Here is an 18,974-nt window from a genome sequence, read left to right on the forward strand (position 1 = left end):
AAAGAAGGGAAGTCTGCAGTGAGGAAGTTGACAGCTGGATCAACACAGCAAGCGAGGCAGGTCAGAGACACACCGCAAAGTCCACGGATTATGTCATCTAGTCACATATCACTCAGGGCAACTGGAAGGATACTGGCGCACACATCAATCAGCTATGCGTTGCTGATGTTCTGGATGACTAAAAAAGAGTGGCACAGATAACACATCACTGCTTTCGGAAGAGGCAACTGAGCTGGCAGCTGTCAGACCTCAGTAGCTTGTCCACGTGGAAATACAATGAAGAAGTCTTGCCCCTGTTTCATGGCCTTCTGGAATATAGTATAAAACTGTCCTTTTAAAGAAGGTGTTTGGTCCATAGAGGATTGCTTTATTGTATTGGTTTTTAAAGTCTCTGTATTTGAAGTAATTTTTTTTTACTGCTGCTTATTGTTGTTTTCTTACTGCTGCTTTTAGTGCTTTAATCGTTTTGTAATGTAAGTTTTAAATTCTTTATTGAGGATTTGATCCTGCTGTCAGCAAAGGGAAACATCTATGTAACATCTACCATAAGCAAGCAGGAACAAAAGTATAATCCTGAAGGTGTACAATGACTCTTTGCACAAAAATAAATCTTAATTTTTTAAAATTCCAATAGCCTTGCCAAACAAGGTGCAATAGGTGGCTACTAGAGAGGGGGAGAGGCTCTTGTGTGCCTAGTGCCCCTCTGCAGAGAGACTCACTAGGCAACTACAGACCTTTTATTTTCCAAATATTTTAAATTAACCATTTAGTGCTTTTGAATGCTGTTTTATATTATTTGCTAGTGGTAGTTTAATCACTTCTATTTTTATTGTGTTTATTTAGTTTGGCATTTATTATTATTATTCTTCAGAATTAATTATTTGTTTGCTTGTTTTTAGGTTTTTACTCATGCATTGTAAATTTATGGTTCATATCCCAGAGGATATTCATTTATTGGGTGACATACATAAGTTGTAAACAAACAACTGCCCTGAGCACTGTGGCTAAGAAAATATTTAACAAACACAATGTATTCCTGAATATCTTTTTTATAATAGAAATAACCTCTTTTTAAAAACTCTTAACATGCCAATGACTGTGCAGTTTAATTTGGAACTTTGTAAAAATTTCTGCTGCTAGGTATCTATATGAAAAATCCTATTTCTCTTTAAATATCCAGTTTGGGAACCAAAGAGTACTTTTGTTTAATATTCAAGAAAAACATTTCATTCTCAAGCAGAAACACATTTAAGGAAGATGGCAAGCCCCAGCAGGTGGCTTAGAAATTCAGATTTTAATTAAGCTTTCTCTTTCAAAATGCAAATTGTAACTCTTGGCAAAAGAAACCGCTTCTCAGTATGCATACCTTTCTAAGCACTGCAAGAAGCCTCCAGAAACCAGGCTGGATAAAGAGCAGGAAAATATTGCTGCAAGGAATCATCCCAATCTCATTTCAGTAACAGATAAAATGTGTTCCATAATCCTAGGATTCTTTTGCACTTTTGATTTGATCTGCCCTTTTCCCTTCAAACAAGTACAGACCCCGCCATGAAAGTTTCTCTTTCATGCTTCCCTTTCAAAAGATAGCTGCATAAATAGGACCTTGTGACTTATTCCTTTAATTAATTGCTAGTTTTGCTCAGGGAGACTGGCATTAAGGTTTTTTCCCCAGCTCTCCACCCACCACAGCCAACTAGTATAGATTTGTTTATGAAGAACTCTGGCACAGTCCAGGCTGCTCCTCCAATTGAAAGAAGACCCTGAATGTCAACAGGCTCAAAGTCAACGTCTCCATTTCCCATATAGGGCTGATATGTTTTCAGCAGCGTGGATATTTTGTTCACTTTGAACTCTCATAATTATCATAATTATTTTTGCATCCTTTCTTCATTCAGATTGCCAGATAAAAACTGCTTAACAATTGGCAGCTATGGCCATCTGGACAAAAAAAAAAGGGGGGGGGTAGAAAGCACCCAGGAGGAAGCTATTTATCTAAGAAGCCCAGCCTCATAGATACAAGCACACTCTAGCTATGTGAACTGCCTGGAGATCAACCAAAAGGCCAATAAGACCTTTGATGCAGCAACTTGCATCTATTGATTCTGCATCTATTGACTCGCGTGCACAGTCCATACCGGCATCTGTATGGGCTGCCGCACGAGCAGCAACCCATACAGACTGTGCATGTGCGGCATCCCATACAGAGTGCACACGCGCAGCAGCCCATATGGTCGCCATGCGAAAGGCAGCCCGTACGGACACCATGCGAGCGGCACCCATACTGACTGTGCGCGCCCTTGGCCACTCTACAGATGGGAGGAGGCAGGGGCCAACTTGTCAACCCCCCCCCCGAGTGGCACCCAAGGCAATCTGCCCCCTACACCCCCCACTTTGTATGCCACTGGCAGAAGGCAAGTGAGGAGAGAAGGGGGAGAAGTTAAGTTGAACTGGAAATCCTTTCCCTAGAGGAAGCACTTGGTTGGATAATGCCCCATAGAAATTATTCATACCTTATTAAGGCTTTCTTCATACCAATGTCTCCATTTCCCTTTTCTATGGTGGCTTCACTAGCTACCAGGCAATGTTCAATGAACATTGAACTGGGTATGTTGAAGATTTTGAGCATGGCTAAAGTAGCTCTTTGGTTGCTGGCTATGACCTTAGTCATTAAGAGCCCCATCTGAACACAGCTCCCCGATGTCTACTTTGTTATTTATATTGTGCATAACTTAAAGCTCCTCCTTTGAAAGCTACACAACTCAATATTCACTGTTTGTTAGCTGGCTAATTAGGAGGAATCTAAAATGATTCAAGCCTCCACTGACAGCTTCTTGGTTCCTTTAACTGTTTATATCCTAAAAAGTCAATAGGCCACAAAATGAGCTAATGTTTGGGACCGTTGGTTTTGCAATCTTTCATGTAAAACATCAGGATATTAGTCAATCTGAATTAGGTACTCTCTTTCTGTTTGCTTGTTCCAATATCTCCCATTCTGCAATATCTCATACTGCCATATTAGTTAGCTCAGCAATTAGGTCTGGTTTTGCTAAGCAGAATGTCAGAGGATAAAGAAGGGTAAAAGGAAGAAGAAAAAAGGACAATGTGTGAAGATACAAAATAAAACCCAAAAAGAGAATTGCCTAGTGTAATTCTAATGTCTACTCAAATATAAATTGGATGGCATTCAATTGGATTTATGACTATGTAAGTTAGGATCCTTAGCCATGTTTAGACTAAAACAGTCTTTGCTGATCTTGGCGCTCTTCATATTCCCATCAGCCCCAGTTAGTTCAGCTGCCCAAAACACCTGGAAGACACTGTGTTGGTGAAAGCTGAAATAGATCCTCCACCTTATGTTAGGGATGCCACTTAAGTTCCTTATATTTCAGTGAGTCTACTCTAAGATCTGGATCCAGCCTACATTCCATAAACTTTTTTAAAATGAAATTTCTATTTCCATTTTTTAAAATTAGTCAACAAATAAATTGGGTCACCTGGGTGAACTTTTTAGTTGACCGTGCAACTAGCTTTTTACATCTTAGCTCAGAAATAATTAAACAATATTATGTATTTGTTTCTATTGATACTCACATTTTCAGAAAATGTCATTTGAAATTTGACTAGGAATTCCGCCCCGCCCCAGTCTCTTCCATAGTGAAAGTAATTTTTAATAACAAACAGTTGACTGAACAATTGTTGATTATGCACCTTCTCAGTATATCTCTAAATTGCTTCTATCCTCACCTCATCACATGGAGCTATCCTGTGGATAATGTCTTTTAAGCAGCCAATCATCTTTTCGTCCTGAAAATCATATGGAAATGTTTCTGTCCATTCCGTCAATAACTGCAGTATTTTGGGCCCAAATTTTCTGATTCGTGCCTGAAATTAGAAATAAAAAAAGATGGATGCAAATTTAAGAACTCTCAGCAAAAAGATCTGGTGGCTTTAACCTAATGCTGATTCCAGAGTGGTGGTACTTGTAGAACACCAACATGCCTATAGAGTGATTTAAATTAGTTTCATAGGTGGCCTTGGATTAGGGATGGAAGCCTGTTTCTAGTCTGCAGCACTTTTGCATGTGTTCACTTCTAAGCCTTTTCTGCCCTATGGCTTTTAAACACTTATTCTATCTCAAAATATGCATTTTTAAATAATTGGTTTTTTCTTTTACTTTTTACTTTTTCCAGCCAAGCACAGAAATAAAATGTACTTTAGTCTGGTGTGCGTGTGCGTGTGTGTTGGTTCACACTGGAATTTGCAATGATAGAATTCCACAAGTATCTCTACTTTGGATGTCCTCAATATTTGGCTATCCACTTCTCTGTTATGTACAGCTATAACCTATTCTTAAATGTTTCTTTATGAACCTAACAAGTATTTGCCAAAGGAAACCGCTTTGGCTTTTCTTGCTCTCTGCCTCTAAGATACTTGGGGTCAGATCTTCTGCATTATAGTACAATATGCCAGATGATCCTAAATGTTTTAGGAGCAATCTAAGAAGCCTATTTTCAAACAGCACACATATTCATTACATCAATGGAAACCTTGAATGAGAAGAGAGAACTTCCTTGTTTTAGCCTCTGGACGGAAGGCACCCTCTAATCAAACAAAATTATATTGTGTGCCTTGAAGCTTCCTGCTTTTTCAACCAAATTCATCAAAGTGCCCATTTTAGCATGTGACCAAAACAGGTCTCAAGGCAAATGCACATTCTTACTATCAGTGAACATAATATAGGTGGCCTATGAAATTTAATGAGCGTTGTTGTGCGTGGTAGAGCAGGGAGGCTGGCAGGGGATTCTTTATCCCCTTCCCCTGTGACTTTTCCTCTGCCCCTATATCATTACACCATTGTCCATTTAGGACCACTATTACCCACGGCTGAAGACAGATATGTGGTTTAGGGAAGAGAAGCACTGAGAAAGCATTTCATGCTGCCTCCCCTCCCAATGTTAGCCCTGTGTTAAAGAGACACCTGGCTACTTGTCCATTCTCTCTCTAAATATGGAAGCTCAGGGCTTGTTGAGGAGCTAGAGTACCAGGACGAGGGATGCTACAGGGATGAGGAAGTCCTGATTCTGTTGAACCACAACTCTCATCTTCCCTCACCACCTTGCTGGTTGGCATTGATGGAAACTGGAGTCCAACACACCATCTGTAGGGTCACAGATTCCCAGTCCCTGAGCTAGTACATACTAGTAAAAAGTCTTCCTAATGAGGGCTTCTGAAAATAGCAAAATAGCTGACTGAGGCTGTTAAGCAGGTCTGTGACTGTATACTAAGACTGCCTGAGGCTGCAATCCAAATCCTGCTTACTTGGGAGTAAGCACCACAGAATTCAGTAGGACTTACTTCTGAGTAAACATGGTTAGGACTGCATTATGAGTCTTCCTCTTCTGGATAAACAGCCAGGAAATAAAGATTTACCTTGAGAATCTTCTTGTTGGATCACATGAGATAAGTCAGCAGTCTGAATATTTCTGGGTGAATTAGTACCTTACTGAGGCTAAACATGGGCTATTTTTATAAGCTTTAAAGGCCAAGTTCACACCACAAACTATCACTCTTAACACCAGGGTTTTTTTTATTTTCAGTGACAGAATAGCCAGATGGGGGATGTATTATAATCTTTTCCCTGCCACCAGACTCAGCTTTGAAGAAGCAAAAGCACAATACAGTTCTGCTATTCATGCACTGCTGACATTCTAACAAAAGTTTTGACAGTTGAGGATGGGAACTATTCTGGGAACTAAACTAACCCAGTTTCCAAGTTGTGTTTGTAGAAGCATTTTCAAAAATGGCACTTGCAGAAAGGCATGATGCAAAGAGAAATAATTTGGGATGTCCATGCTGTGACCTACATAATGCAGTGGGGGGAGTATTGCTTTTCATATACTGATGAAAGAGCCATGAGTGTCAGTACAAAATTGGTGCCAGGGGAAGGGGGGGGGGGGAGTAGGTGCCAGTACTCTATACAGGTTAGAACTGTCGCAAGCAAAACCCTGAGAGAGCAGGAAGCGTAGACATTGCTGAAAACCATAGCGTTGTGGGAATGTTAAGGAAGTTAGGAGAGGAAATATTGTTTTGATATTAACCCTCCTCACTCACACTAGTGAGTAAACAGCAGAGCACATTCCCCTTGCAACTTATTGGAAACAAGTTGATGATTCGTTAGAATCCTTAAATTAAGCAATCCATTCTGGCTTGTCTAGTTTGGATTGTTCCTAGCAGGTTTCCCCTTTACTTTCCTTTTTTAAAAAAGGTAGTAACACAACACAGTCTTTTTTAAAAGTAAGAATAACGTTTTACTCACATTCAGTTCACAGCAGTAATTTGAAGACAGGCTTTATCTAGTGGTTGGAGTGAAAAGAAGTCTGAGCTACATCTCAGACTTTCTGCTTGTGGGCTCCATCCATGTGAAGGTTGAGCCAAGCACTGGCTAAAAGCCAGGAGTGTGAGAGTCCAAGGGTAAGAGAGTAAGAGTCCAAGAGAGAGATGGTTGCATGGTCAACACCCATCTACCTGGTCACAATAGGGGGAGGAAGCTCCAGAGCAGGTATGACAGGAAGTCCTCCCTGTCTGGAGCCACATTCGTGTGTGTGTCTATTCTAGGCAACAGGAAAATGTTGTACTCGACTGCTCTAGTAATAATACATCCTGCAAGTGTGTCCTACAATTCCAAGGTTCAACAGATTGAGCAAGCAAGACCATTGTATTTATGAAGAGACTTTACTACAAATAGAAACATTACCTTTCTGCATTCTGTTAGGGAATCATTACCTAACAACAGAACAATTTTGTTTTTGTTGTTGATGTGTAGTACAAATATATTAATGTTTTGTCATGCAGGCATTCACTGCAAAGTTAATGGGCAATTGCAATTCTGCTATGGGGAGTTGCCAGTGACAGGTAAGCCTGGAACGATTGCAAACTATGCCTAGGGCTAAGGGACGATGCATTAGGCAAAACTGAGATATATGGCGTTGTAGTGACACCTGCTCTTGACAGTGCACAGCTTAAATTATTCCTCCTGGAACCCTGAAGGCTTCAGCGAAACCTTTAAGAAAGGAAAGGGAAACCACCTGGGAAGACTTGAGACAGGCTGCAAGAGGAAGATAGAAGGGGATTTGAAGCGTTTGCTACACCCAGTGCCTGCAGCTTTGCTCAGAGGCACTGATGTTATGTTAGAATGCAACCATGCTAGGCACTCAGCATCAACAAAAAACCCCATGGGAGTGAATGCACACAGGCAGCAAGGAATGAAAAGATTCAAAAGAGAATAAAGCCAGGGGATTTCTTTAGTTTGATCTAGCACTGGCAGCTCTTTGCAAAGGCAGTCCCACCCACCCGCCATTGGTAGTACTAACCTTATCCAGCACTGGGTCATCCAGCTGCTGCTGCTCGATGCACTTGTGACAAACTCGGGACAGAAGTTCATGAGGCTCAATGAAGAGTCTTGAGCTCAGTAGGAATGTAAAGATATAGGCCTTCTGGAAAAGGGAAAGAGGCAAACTTATCTGCAAATAAATATGAGCGATGATTTCTCAAAGGGAACCCACAGCAAGACTTTGCAAGGAGGAGAGATTACATATATTGAAAAGAAGACAGAGCCTTACTCGTGTACAAGATAAACAGCTGTAATATAATGACTGGTAGCCACTAAAACTTTATCGTCATTGAATTGTCTGATCCCCCTGTAAAGTCATCTACCTGCTGGAAAGAAATCCCACAGATTAACTATGTGAATGGAGAAAAACTACTTCCTTTTGTTTGTTCTGAATCAATCACCATTCATTTGATTGGATAACCCACAGGTTTTATTACAATGAGAGATGGGGTAAAATACATCCGTTCACCACCATGCAAACTTTTACAAATGTCTATTATGTTCCAGCTGTACTTACAGCCTAGTGATGGATGACTGTCAGTTTTGGTTTCTCTCAGTTTCTCGTTTTTCCCAACAGTAAAAGTCACACTCCATATTTCCACATCTCAGTTTGCACTTTTAAAAAAGCTATCATGAAAATCCACCAACATTTTAGTGCCATTTTTAAAATAATGATTACGATTACAACAGATGTATGTATAGTACTGCATGTGTATAGAATTGCATTTTCCAATCTTGTCTTGTGTCCATCAGCTTAGATAGATAGAATCAGAGTTGGAAGGCACCCTGAGGATCATCTAGCCCAACTCCCTGCAATTTATGTATAAGATCACAGCCCAAATGTATGTATTTTAGATTGTAAGAACAAGATGAGACCTGCTGGATCAGACCAAAGGCCCACTTAGTCCAGCATGCTGTTCTCACAGTAGCCAATCAGATGCCTATGGGAAGCCTGAAAGAAGCACTCATCCCACCTGTGATTCCCAGCAACTGGTATTCAGAGGCTTACTGCCTCCAACCATGGATGTAGCATATAGCCCAGGGGTCAGCAACCTTTTTCAGCCATGGGCCAGTCCACCGTCCCTCAAACCATGTGGTGGGCTGGACTATATTTTTTGGGGGGGGGATGAACAAATTCCTATGCTCCACAAATAACCCAGAGATGTATTTTAAATAAAAGGACACATTCTACTTATGTAAAAACATGCTGATTCCCGGATGGTCCCCAGGCCGGATTGAGAAGGAGATTGGGCCGCATCCAGCCCCTGGGCCTTAGGTTGCCTACCCCTCATATAGCCATTGATCCTTTCCCTAATGATATCCAGCAGGCTGAAAGCAGAATGCTGGAAATCTTACACACTTACTTGGGATTGCGTTATATTGAACGCAATATGATTTAATTTCAAGTAATTAGTAGATCAAAACTGTTAACCACATTTTTTGAGACACATGGTTGAGGATAAAAACCAATATTGTTGCAGCTATTAAACAGCACCTATGCAAAATGCATAAGGTATTGTATAGTCCTGCAGTGTTACATGAAGAAAAAACCCACAACGTTAAGATTAAACATCTGCTTCACAACCAAAAAAACAAACAGGCAAAGAAATTAGATAATTTTGTTATACTTTTAGTTTCCAATTTTTTCATGCTTCACAGGACAAAATTAATCTATGAATATATGAAACTGTGAATATAAGATAGATATGTATCATGTTCATGTGTGTGTTGCTAAAAATGTCAGAATTTGCTGAACTTTGCAATTATTGACTTTGAAGCATTAGCCTTGGTAGAGTATTCATCTCCAGCACAGTGGAGTTTTTTTTTTTTTTTAAAAAAAAATAGCCACTCTTTTCATGGGCTAAGGCTGCAATCTTGAGTGCTCATTTCCTTTCATGTAAATGACCATTGTTTTCAATCAAAAGTTGTTAGGCTATAGATTCTCACTAATGAAGTACTTTTAGCTCTAGATGTAACAACAAAAGCCAAGTTAACAGTGACTGCAATTGAGCCCTAAGTTATACATGTTTAGAAGTAATTGAACTAAATGGAACTTAAGATCTTTTAACTGTGAGTGCAATTGAAAGCAGCATTTAGCAAACTAGAATTCGCAATAATAAGAACATGTCCCCTGATCCAGTTGGTTAGGCTATTCTTAGTATATGATATTTGTTTAACATCCCTTCCTCCCCTTGACTTTGCCCCAGTGATTTGGATGAAGTCTAGGAAGAATAATAGAAACTTCAGGTTAAATCAAAGGGTTACACAGAACAATTTATCTTGCAGTGTATCCTACATTTCATCAAACATTTACAATTCTTGTCATGATACAAATTTCCCTTCCACTTGGGCAACCATGCTACTTCAGTGTGAAAGAGCTCTACAAGAATCACATAATCATAAATATTTATTCCCTATCATTCCACTGAATACAGCAATACCCAAGGTGGGTTACAACTCACATAGTATAGAACACTATTGATAAAACTTGCAGCGATCCAGTAAAACAGTATGGGAGATCACATTCAGTATGCTCAAGACCTTAAGCTCATTCAAACAAAATAGTGTTTTAATGCCCCATAAACCAAGCAGACCTCCTACTATGTTGAAAGCCCTCAACCAAACCTCCAACAACAGTGGGATTCAGATAAATCTCCCACAATGACTGAAACGTGAATGAAGACTCATATGGGAGATGTTGTTCCATTGGTACCTTAGTCCTAAATGATTTAGGACTTTAAGTGGTAGCTAGCGCTTGAACTGGGATTTGAAATGGATGAGTCCCATCAGTGGAAGCCCTGCACAAAGACCACCACTTGTGCAATGGGGCTTTCCTCTCTCTCCTCCCCCCCCCAAAAAAATGGCTCTGGGGGTTGTTGAGAGAACTCCCAGAACAGTAAGTGAAAAGGGAGGGGGGACATTCTGTCTGGCAAGCTGAAATGCATGCCCTGACAGTATGATGGACATAGCAAGAATCCCTCCCAATGATCCAGTTCATGAAAGTGATGTGGCAGCTTACATTAACATACGACTTACCTCAGGGTAGTAGTCAGCTGTAGGTATAAGATGCTGGATTAAAGCGTCAAGAGATGCTGAGGTGAGGTTTCCATCTTGAAAGATCAGTCCTCCTTCATCACCTTCTTTGGGTGGATGTAGATGATGAGGGCTGAAGCCACAAGGAGTAAACATGCTGGTAGAGCTCAGTGTTTGGGGCATCCCTGTAACAGAAGGCAGAGCAAGATCTTAAAGTCAGCAGAGAAGTTCAACTAGAGCTATGACCATAAACTGAAATGTTGCCTAACAGTGAATAACTAAAAGGAAAGGTTTAGGTTTGCAAAATCTCTCAGGTGTTTGGAAGAAGAGCTGGGACTCCTGTTCCAACATTACCATCTGACAGGGCCCAGCCCCTCCCCATTCTTCCTTATCTGCCTCTTCATCTTCCTCCAGAGCCTGCCATCCCACATCTGACCCTGAAGATGTTGAGTGACACATGACACTCTGATGGCCATTTTCAGGAACAATTAATTAATTGTGTACTGCCTGAAGACTCTCCCTTCATTTTTTGCCCTTAATCTAGGTCAGGGATGGGAAAATTGTGGCCTTTCAGATGTTGGATTCCAAGTCCCATCATCCCTTACAGTTGACCACGCTGACTGAGGCTCGTGGAAGCTGGAGCCCAGTAGAAGTTAGAGCGCCACAGGTTCCCTGCCTGTAGCTTAGGTGAAAGCCTGTAAGAGCCCTGTCAGGCAGCTGTATATATTCCTATTAAACCTGTCAAGTTTCAAACACCTGAATTCAGTAGTTAACATTCTGCAGACAGCACATCTTGATAACTCAAACAACTCAATGTCTATGCCTGCTTAAACTAAAACGTTAAGGAATCAACTCTTATTTGAGGGAAAAGAAATTAAGAGTGTGTGCCCCAGCATTGTGCCTAGGTTCACATTCCACAGGGTGGATATGTATTACTGTTCTCTCTCTCATTCTTAGTTTTCCTTCTGCCAGAAATAACTTGTCTCACACAGTGCTCCCTGCTGAGGGTAAACAAGGCAAAGATAATAAGGTGCCAAGTGATGATGATGATGATAATGATAAACACAGGGGCTTTCTATGGATTACGAAGGTAGCAGCAATCTGGCTGTGGCAGCAGGATATAAGTGTGAAAATGCTTTTAAAATGTCCCACAGATATCTCGCTGGGCCTCCCATGGGTGGGAGAAGAGAGGATAAATCCTTGCTAAACCAGATGGTTTCAGCAATGGCAGGGCAGTTATAGCACTTACTTAGCCTCTTAAATGGCAAGGAAGCCTTCTTCTGCCAAAGCTATTTGGGATCCATCCCTGGCCCTGTTCCTACGCCAGCTACGCCATCAGTAGCAGTCTGCCTGCCTTGCTGAGGCCCAGAAAATTGCTCTGGGCGATATCTCTTGATGTAACCAGTCCACTGAAGTTCACTCTGTGGTCATGAGGCAGATCACACTTTGTTTGGGACCATCTACTGGACCCCTTCATCGTGCAAACATTAATCATTGTTCAAAAGGAATAGAAAACATCAAGCAGATATATATCTATATTCTGGTTCCTCTCTATTCTCATGTTGAATTATCCAGGAATAAGGAGTGGGGCTGCACCAATCAGCGATGGCCCTGCTGTTAACTGCTGACTTCTGTGCACCCAGTGTTAATGGCTATAGCAAATAGTTGTGTGCATAAAGCCTTTGCTGGGACCTCCAACTCTGAATGACCAGGATTGCAGATAATAGGGAAACCTTAATGAATACAACTCTATGTGCAAAGGTCCCCTTGCTCCGGATGTTCACACTGTATTTGCAGACATCTGACGTGGGGCTACTCTATGCAGTCCTACTGTTTGTTCCTGTAGCGTGCAGCACAACAGCAAAGAACATCAAAGTAGCGCACACAACAACAAAAAATCCTGAAAAATGGCTTGGAGAAAGTATTTGGCTTAAAAAGTGCAGAAGAAATTCTTTTCTTTTCTACCTTGCTTTTATGCACTCCTTACCACTTTATTCATGCTTCTTCTTCTTTGGCGATCACTCATAGCCGAGTAAGATTGTCTTCCATAAACACGGTTTTAACAATGAGTCTGTAAGTGATTGTGGAGGCCAATTCTGGATCCACACAGTAGGGACATTCGTTTCCGGGCGAGAGTTGATCACGGTGTGGATTTGCCAAGCGTGCCTCCCTTTTAGCACGTTTCTCCCTTGCGTCCTGTGTTTGAGTGCCTTCAAAGTCTATGACACCCTTGGTAAAGGCTGTTCTCCAGTGGAGTGCTCACAGGCAAGTGTTTCCCAATTGTTGGTGTTTATACTACATTTTTAAAGATTTGCCTTGAGACAGTCTTTAAACCTCTTTTGTTGACCACCAGCATTACACTTTCCATTTTTAAATTTGGAATAGAGCAGTTGCTTTGGAAAACGATAATCAGGCATCCGCACAACAATTGATGTTGAAGAATCATTGCTTCGACACTGGTGATCTTTGCTTCTTCCAGTACACTGGTATTAGTTCGCCTGTCTTCCTAAGTGATGTGTAAAAATTTTAGGAGACTCCATTGATGGAATCTTTCGAGGAGTTGGAGACACCAGAAATATCTTAAGAATAATAAGGAAGGCCATAGCTCACTCGTAGAGCATCTGCTCTGCATGTAGAAAGCCCTGGTTCAGTTTCCTAAAATTTCAGGGTAGGTATGAGAGAAAACACTGTGTGAACTCCCAGAGAGCCATTGCCAGTCAATGTCGGCAACACTAAGTTAGATGGACCAATGGTCTGGTGCAGAATAAGGCAGCTTCCTACGTTCCTGATAAATTAATACATGGAGCAGCCATTCTGAGGCATATTATTAGCATTTAATACAATGCACTGTCCCTGTTGTTCCTCTAGATTTGGAACACTGCCAGGGTATAGTCTGAAGGCACATAAGACCACCACCTTGTTAAAGACAAGTAGGTCACAGTCTGCTCAGTACCTGGATGGGAGACTTCCTGGAAACCACATGTGTGTTGACTAGGATCCCATGTTGGATGGAAGAAAGGTGGGGTGTAATATGAATAATGCTTCACTAGTTTTAACTATGAACAAAAAGTGGTGGTGGGAAAGAGATGTTACTTCACTTGGTTTTGAATGACAAGGTTGTCAGGGCACTGAACCCTATTCAGGCTTCATTGATAGAATTTTCATTATCTCGTCCTTCAATGAGAAAGTCCCTGCAGTTTGGTCTGATTCACTCCTACATTTGTTTCCAGAAAATCTGTAATAATATTGTCGGTGATGGATCTCCAACTACTGAAAGAAAGGAGGGGGGAAGGCCTTCTCTTGATTAAAAACCAAACAAGACAACAAGAAGGCTTGATTTCGAAAGGACAGCATGCTCATTAACAGTAATTGAATTTGTGTTACTCTAGCAAGCAAAGAAGCTATAGAAGTTTCTTGTTTTAAAGGGGGGTATGCAGTGCATTGATAGTAATCTTCCCAGCCTCAAATGATTGCTGTTCATCCTACATTATATTAAATGCAGTGTACATACTGTATTAAATCTGGAAAGATGGCCAAATCCCACTTATTGCCAGCATATTGCCACCATATTACTGTTTTGTTTCTATGGCAATAATCTCTATAAAAGTATGTAGCTATATAGAATGAGGAATGAATTTTACAGATGTATAACTACTAGAGCCAGGGGTGGTTTTTTGTTTTTTGTTTTTTTGGTATTTGCTTGCTTTTTTAAAAAAAAAGGTTGCAAAACTGTATCAGTTACATGTCTCACACTTTCTCCAATGCATTCTGTGTCATAATTTATGCCCCACAGATCCCCTCTTTCGACCCCAGATTTATTAGCTAACAGAAATTAAGCAAAAGACTTCCCAGATATTGTTAATAAATGCACATTAAAAGGTAAAGGTACCCCTGCCCGTACGGGCCAGTCGTGTCCGACTCTAGGGTTGTGCGCCCATCTCACTTAAGAGGCCGGGGGCCAGCACTGTCCGGAGACACTTCCAGGTCACGTGGCCAGTGTGACGAAGCTGCTCTGGCGAGCCGGCACCAGTGCAGCACATGGAAACACCGTTTACCTTCCCTCTAGAAAGCGGTCCCTATTTATCTACTTGCACTTAAGAGTGCTTTCGAACTGCTAGGTGGGCAAGAGCTGGGACCGAACAACAGGAGCTCACCCCGCTGCGGGGATTCAAACCGCCGACCATGCGATCGGCAAGCCCTAGGCGCTGAGGTTTTACCCACAGCACCTCCTGCGTCCCTGCACATTATACTACTTCAAATGTCTTTTGAAAGCTAAGCGGAAGCAACATGCTCCTGAAGTCACTCCTGACTGAGGTAATATATAATTATCCCATTTTAACTCCATACCAACCCTATGCAACATAGATTTTAGCAACAGTGATTTTTCCAAAGCTTTTAAAGATGAGCAGGGATTTGATAGCATGTATTTCTGTTCCAGATTCAACGCTCATCCTGATAATGCTCAAAACACACGTGTAAATATAGTTGTTGAAAGGCTGGCATGGCATGTTAGCCACAGAAGAACTGCTTTTCATTCAGTGGATGTGAACATTTTGCTTTGAGGGATGTGTATTTCTCTAATAATGAGATACAATACTGTTAGACTTTATCCTACTGAAATAAACAGACAAAAACAGGAGTTGCCTGGAAGGACAGATTATACTGCATATATTTGAAAAGCAAAATCCTGTTTTTTCCTCATTGTGCAGGACTAGGATTTAGTTTTTTCTTTCTTTATTTCTTTTATGTATTACAATAGGGGAAAGGGATCAGGAGCCACGTATCTTCTTCTCTTATTTTTCTCAGTTCTTCCTTTTTTCATATTCATTGCATTTGTTATCTTCATTTACATGACAACATAGCTTTGCTGTCTTCAATGGCTTATGGCTATTATAAATATAATTCATTTGACTTGAGCTCTGCTATGGATTGTTTTGTTATACTTTGCATATATCAACTGGGGATAGCCAATGCGACACCGTCCAGATGTTGTACTCCAACTCCCACCAGTCCCAGTTAGCATGTCTGATTGTTTGGAATGATGGCAGCTGAGGTACAACATCTGGACAATACCAAGTTTGCTATCCCCAATCTAAACGAATAACTGAAAAAATATAGGGATTCTATCACTATACTGTTTTGGGGCACATGCTCTTCCCCAGAAAGAACCCAAGACTCAGCTGCCAATGAAATATCAGTACAATAAACCCACTGAGTTAAACAAGTCAGGTGGGCAGCTCCACATCCAACAGCTGCTGGGTGAAGAATAGCACTGGCGCTAATTCTAAGGACGTCAGGATGTTGGGGAGATTATGTCAGAATTGGCCTCATGGGACAGAGAAAGACAATCTAGGCTGGAAGCAAAGTGCAGGTGTGTTTGCAGGGCGAAGGAGAGTGACATTCTCAGTGAAGAAGAACTTAGAAATATATAGAGGCAGTTTTGGACTATCCATACTTATAACTTGGCAGAGAGCCATTTTTTTGGTTAGTGTTACAAGTCTGCTCTGTGCAGCGTGTGTCAACAAGAAGTATGGATTCACAGGAGCCTCTTTCCGCTTAAACGGAAAAAGGTGCTTCAGCCCCAGAAGAGCAGGATTCTTTTAAAAGCAATAGAAGATCAGTCACCCAAGAGGCTTTTGTTAGATATCGTCCTACTTTAACCATAGTCCCTGTGCCATCATCACAAGTCAGGATTCATCTGTGAGAACCATTCAGGGCTGCTTTTTTCCTCTCTAACAGCCAACTTTTCCTGAATCTACAGTTGTTATGGGCATTCAAGCAAGGAGCCTGGCATAGGAGGAGACTTGTTCGAATGATTGTGAACAGCCTCAGAGTAGGCACAGCTCTGTTTACCCTGCTTGCAGGAATTGAAGTAATAATTTGTGAGAAAACCTTTGGTCCCGCTTTGCAAACCATGAAGTTAAGAGGCCCATCCCCTCCTACTTTGTTCAACGGCAGCATGGAAATCACTGCAAATAAGACTGTAATAATCAGAGGTCTTTCTCCAGGTCTCCCCACTTAATGAGGAGATGTGGATAGTTGTGCCCCCATTCTGGAATGCTGTCCCTATGAAGGTTCATCTGGTGTCTACAAAAGCATATTTTCAGCACCAAGGGAAGATATTTCTGTGTCCCCAGGCCTTTTAATAATGATTGCAATAACTAGACCAATCCTGCTTCACCTTTGGTACTGCTTGTTATTGTTTTTATTAATCTTGTACAGCTTTGTGATGGTTTATGGTGATTTTTGAATTTATTGAATTGTACCCAATATTAGTTCTAACTAATATTGGTGTTGACACCAACAGAGCTAAGTTAGTCATGTCCATTCATTTCAATGGGTCGATTCTGAGTAGAACTAGCTTTCTAAAGTATTTGGATTTTATGAACCATTCAGAGGATCTGGTAAATTGGATGGTGCTTTGAATGCAATAAATAAATAAATGCAAATTGATATTTGAGAGAAGAACTTGGGCATCTTGGAGCTGATGCTTGTTTCAGGGTAGTAAACTAACATTTAGGATAAGTTCACCCAGAAAAGCCAATTATCACTGAAAATACTTAGTAAGGAAGCCTTAATTTTGGGATCCAAAAAGCTTTACAGCACTTGCCAAGATGGCTTACAAACACTTTGCAATGCATTGCCCAGTTGATGGTGAGATACATCAGCAGAAGGTTCAACATACTAAACTACATGAGTAACTCTCACAATGCAATCCTATGCATTGGCCCAGCAGCAGGGCCTTGCAGAGCCAGGCAGAGGCCTGGGCCAGGTAGATAATGTGCCCCCCTTTTTTTACCCTGGGGATAACTGAAGTCTTATAAATAAGTAAGTATATAAATAATTTTCACAAAAGTTATGCTGACAAATAATTTTATTTCAAGGCTTGAACCGTATCTGCATATCTGAGTATCTGCCTTTGCGCCTCCGCGTTCGCCACAGTGCATCCCCTGTGATTGTGAATATGCTGACTGAGGCCCCCTTTGGAATCGGAGGCCTGGGCCAAGTGGCCCATAGCCCGCCCCCGCCCCGGTCTGGGCCTGCCCAGCAGCAAGGCCCACTGAATTCAATGGGACTTACTGCTATGTGTGTGGGATTGCAGCCTCGTTATCCTTCCATGGCTCAAGACCATTAGGCAGTGGAACCATCTTACTGTTTACGGCCAAGCAGAGCGTAAGATAGTAAAAAGATTGGCTAAATGGATGTCTTAGTATTTCCTTCAGTGAATTGTGATTCACCATTTGCTGCCGATACACAGTCTTTTTTGCTTTCATCCCAATAAAACAAGTTTTATTACTGTAAACCCTCAGTGAATTATTGCTAAAAGCAAAACAGCTGCTTCTGCTTACTTATATAGCTACTGTGTCATCGGTGTCTCGTGCATCAATATGCAGCGCAGTTTAGGACAGCATGACTATGAAGCCTGTTCTACTATTTTTTAACAAGTTGCCTATTTAAGATATCTGATGCAGACAGTCATTAGTTGTTGTCAAATTATCAGCAGTGCAAACACTGATGAAAAGCCAGCTGTGTTGGTATGAAAATAATCTATGTCCTGAACAAGAAGAATTAGTCTGGCACCACTGTTGGCTCAGCCAGGTAAGTGGGGAGTGAGAAGGCTGCTGCAAACCTCCCTGTTCTACTAATGAGAAATAAGAATAATAAATGGCCATATTCCACATATTAAGGAATATAAATGTATCCTAGGGTATTATGTGAAGGTACACAAAACTGCCATCTTGTTGAAGCAAAGGTGTGCTTGGATAGAAGACAACTTGTGATGGAAGAAAGGCAGGATATAAATGAAAGAAAACAAATCAGTAACATTTATAGATCTCTTAGTATATTGTCAGGTGCCTCACTCGTTAGATGCCTCTGCCTGATTTTCAGGAATTATCCCGTCATACAGCACCCCTCTGTTATGTCCTAGGCCTTTCATGAAGTCCCACAAACACCCAGGCAAGGATTTTCAGGGACTACAAAAGGCTGTGGTGTGGAACAAGGATGCTAAACAGTTCCATTGTGCAAGAGGCCTTCTGTGTACATAACTCTGGATATACGGTATCCCAAAAGGTTTTTTAAAAATTATGATTTATCTCTTACTTTCTTGTTACTCAAAAAAACCTTTAAAAACCAACAAACTTTTACAAGTGTTTTGTGAAAGCAGAATAACTAGGCTGAAACCCTATACTCACATTATCTGGTGTTAAGTCCCATTGAACTCAGTGGCGCTTACCTCTGAGTAGACACATAAGGGATTGTATCATAAGCCAGGGCAAAGTCACCATCAGAGATGTTATAAATTGCCTTCCAGTAGGTTTAGAAAATTATTAGGTACATAATACTGAAGCCGATGGCAGTTGTTGCTTTCTTTTCACATTTTCAACAGGCCATAAAACATTCAATTTACAGCCTGAAAAGTTGTCAGATTGCACAAGCATCATCCTATACATCACAATTAATGAAAAAACCTTGGCGGTGCTTGAACAAGAAACAAATACATTTTACTGCACAACGTATTAATTCAAGGAAGTATAGGAAGGTGAGTGAG

General features: G+C 41.1%; 1 protein-coding gene across 3 annotated transcripts in view; it reads right to left on the bottom strand.

The window, feature by feature from the left end:
* The window catches only part of RASGEF1C (RasGEF domain family member 1C), a 79,680-nt gene that overhangs the window by 27,482 nt on the left and 33,224 nt on the right, over positions 1-18,974 (bottom strand). For all 3 annotated transcript variants that reach the window (XM_083488192.1, XM_083488190.1, XM_083488191.1), the window contains exons 2-4: positions 10,427-10,608; positions 7,371-7,493; positions 3,745-3,882 (exon numbers count right to left, since the gene is read on the bottom strand). In XM_083488192.1, coding sequence (XP_083344318.1) covers positions 3,745-3,882; positions 7,371-7,493; positions 10,427-10,606 — 441 coding nt within the window. In that variant the 5' untranslated portion in view covers positions 10,607-10,608. The remainder of the gene's footprint in view (positions 1-3,744; positions 3,883-7,370; positions 7,494-10,426; positions 10,609-18,974) is intronic.

This window comes from Podarcis liolepis, assembly GCF_965112155.1.
Source record: "Podarcis liolepis genome assembly, chromosome: 2".
In the NCBI taxonomy this organism is placed as follows: domain Eukaryota; kingdom Metazoa; phylum Chordata; class Lepidosauria; order Squamata; family Lacertidae; genus Podarcis; species Podarcis liolepis.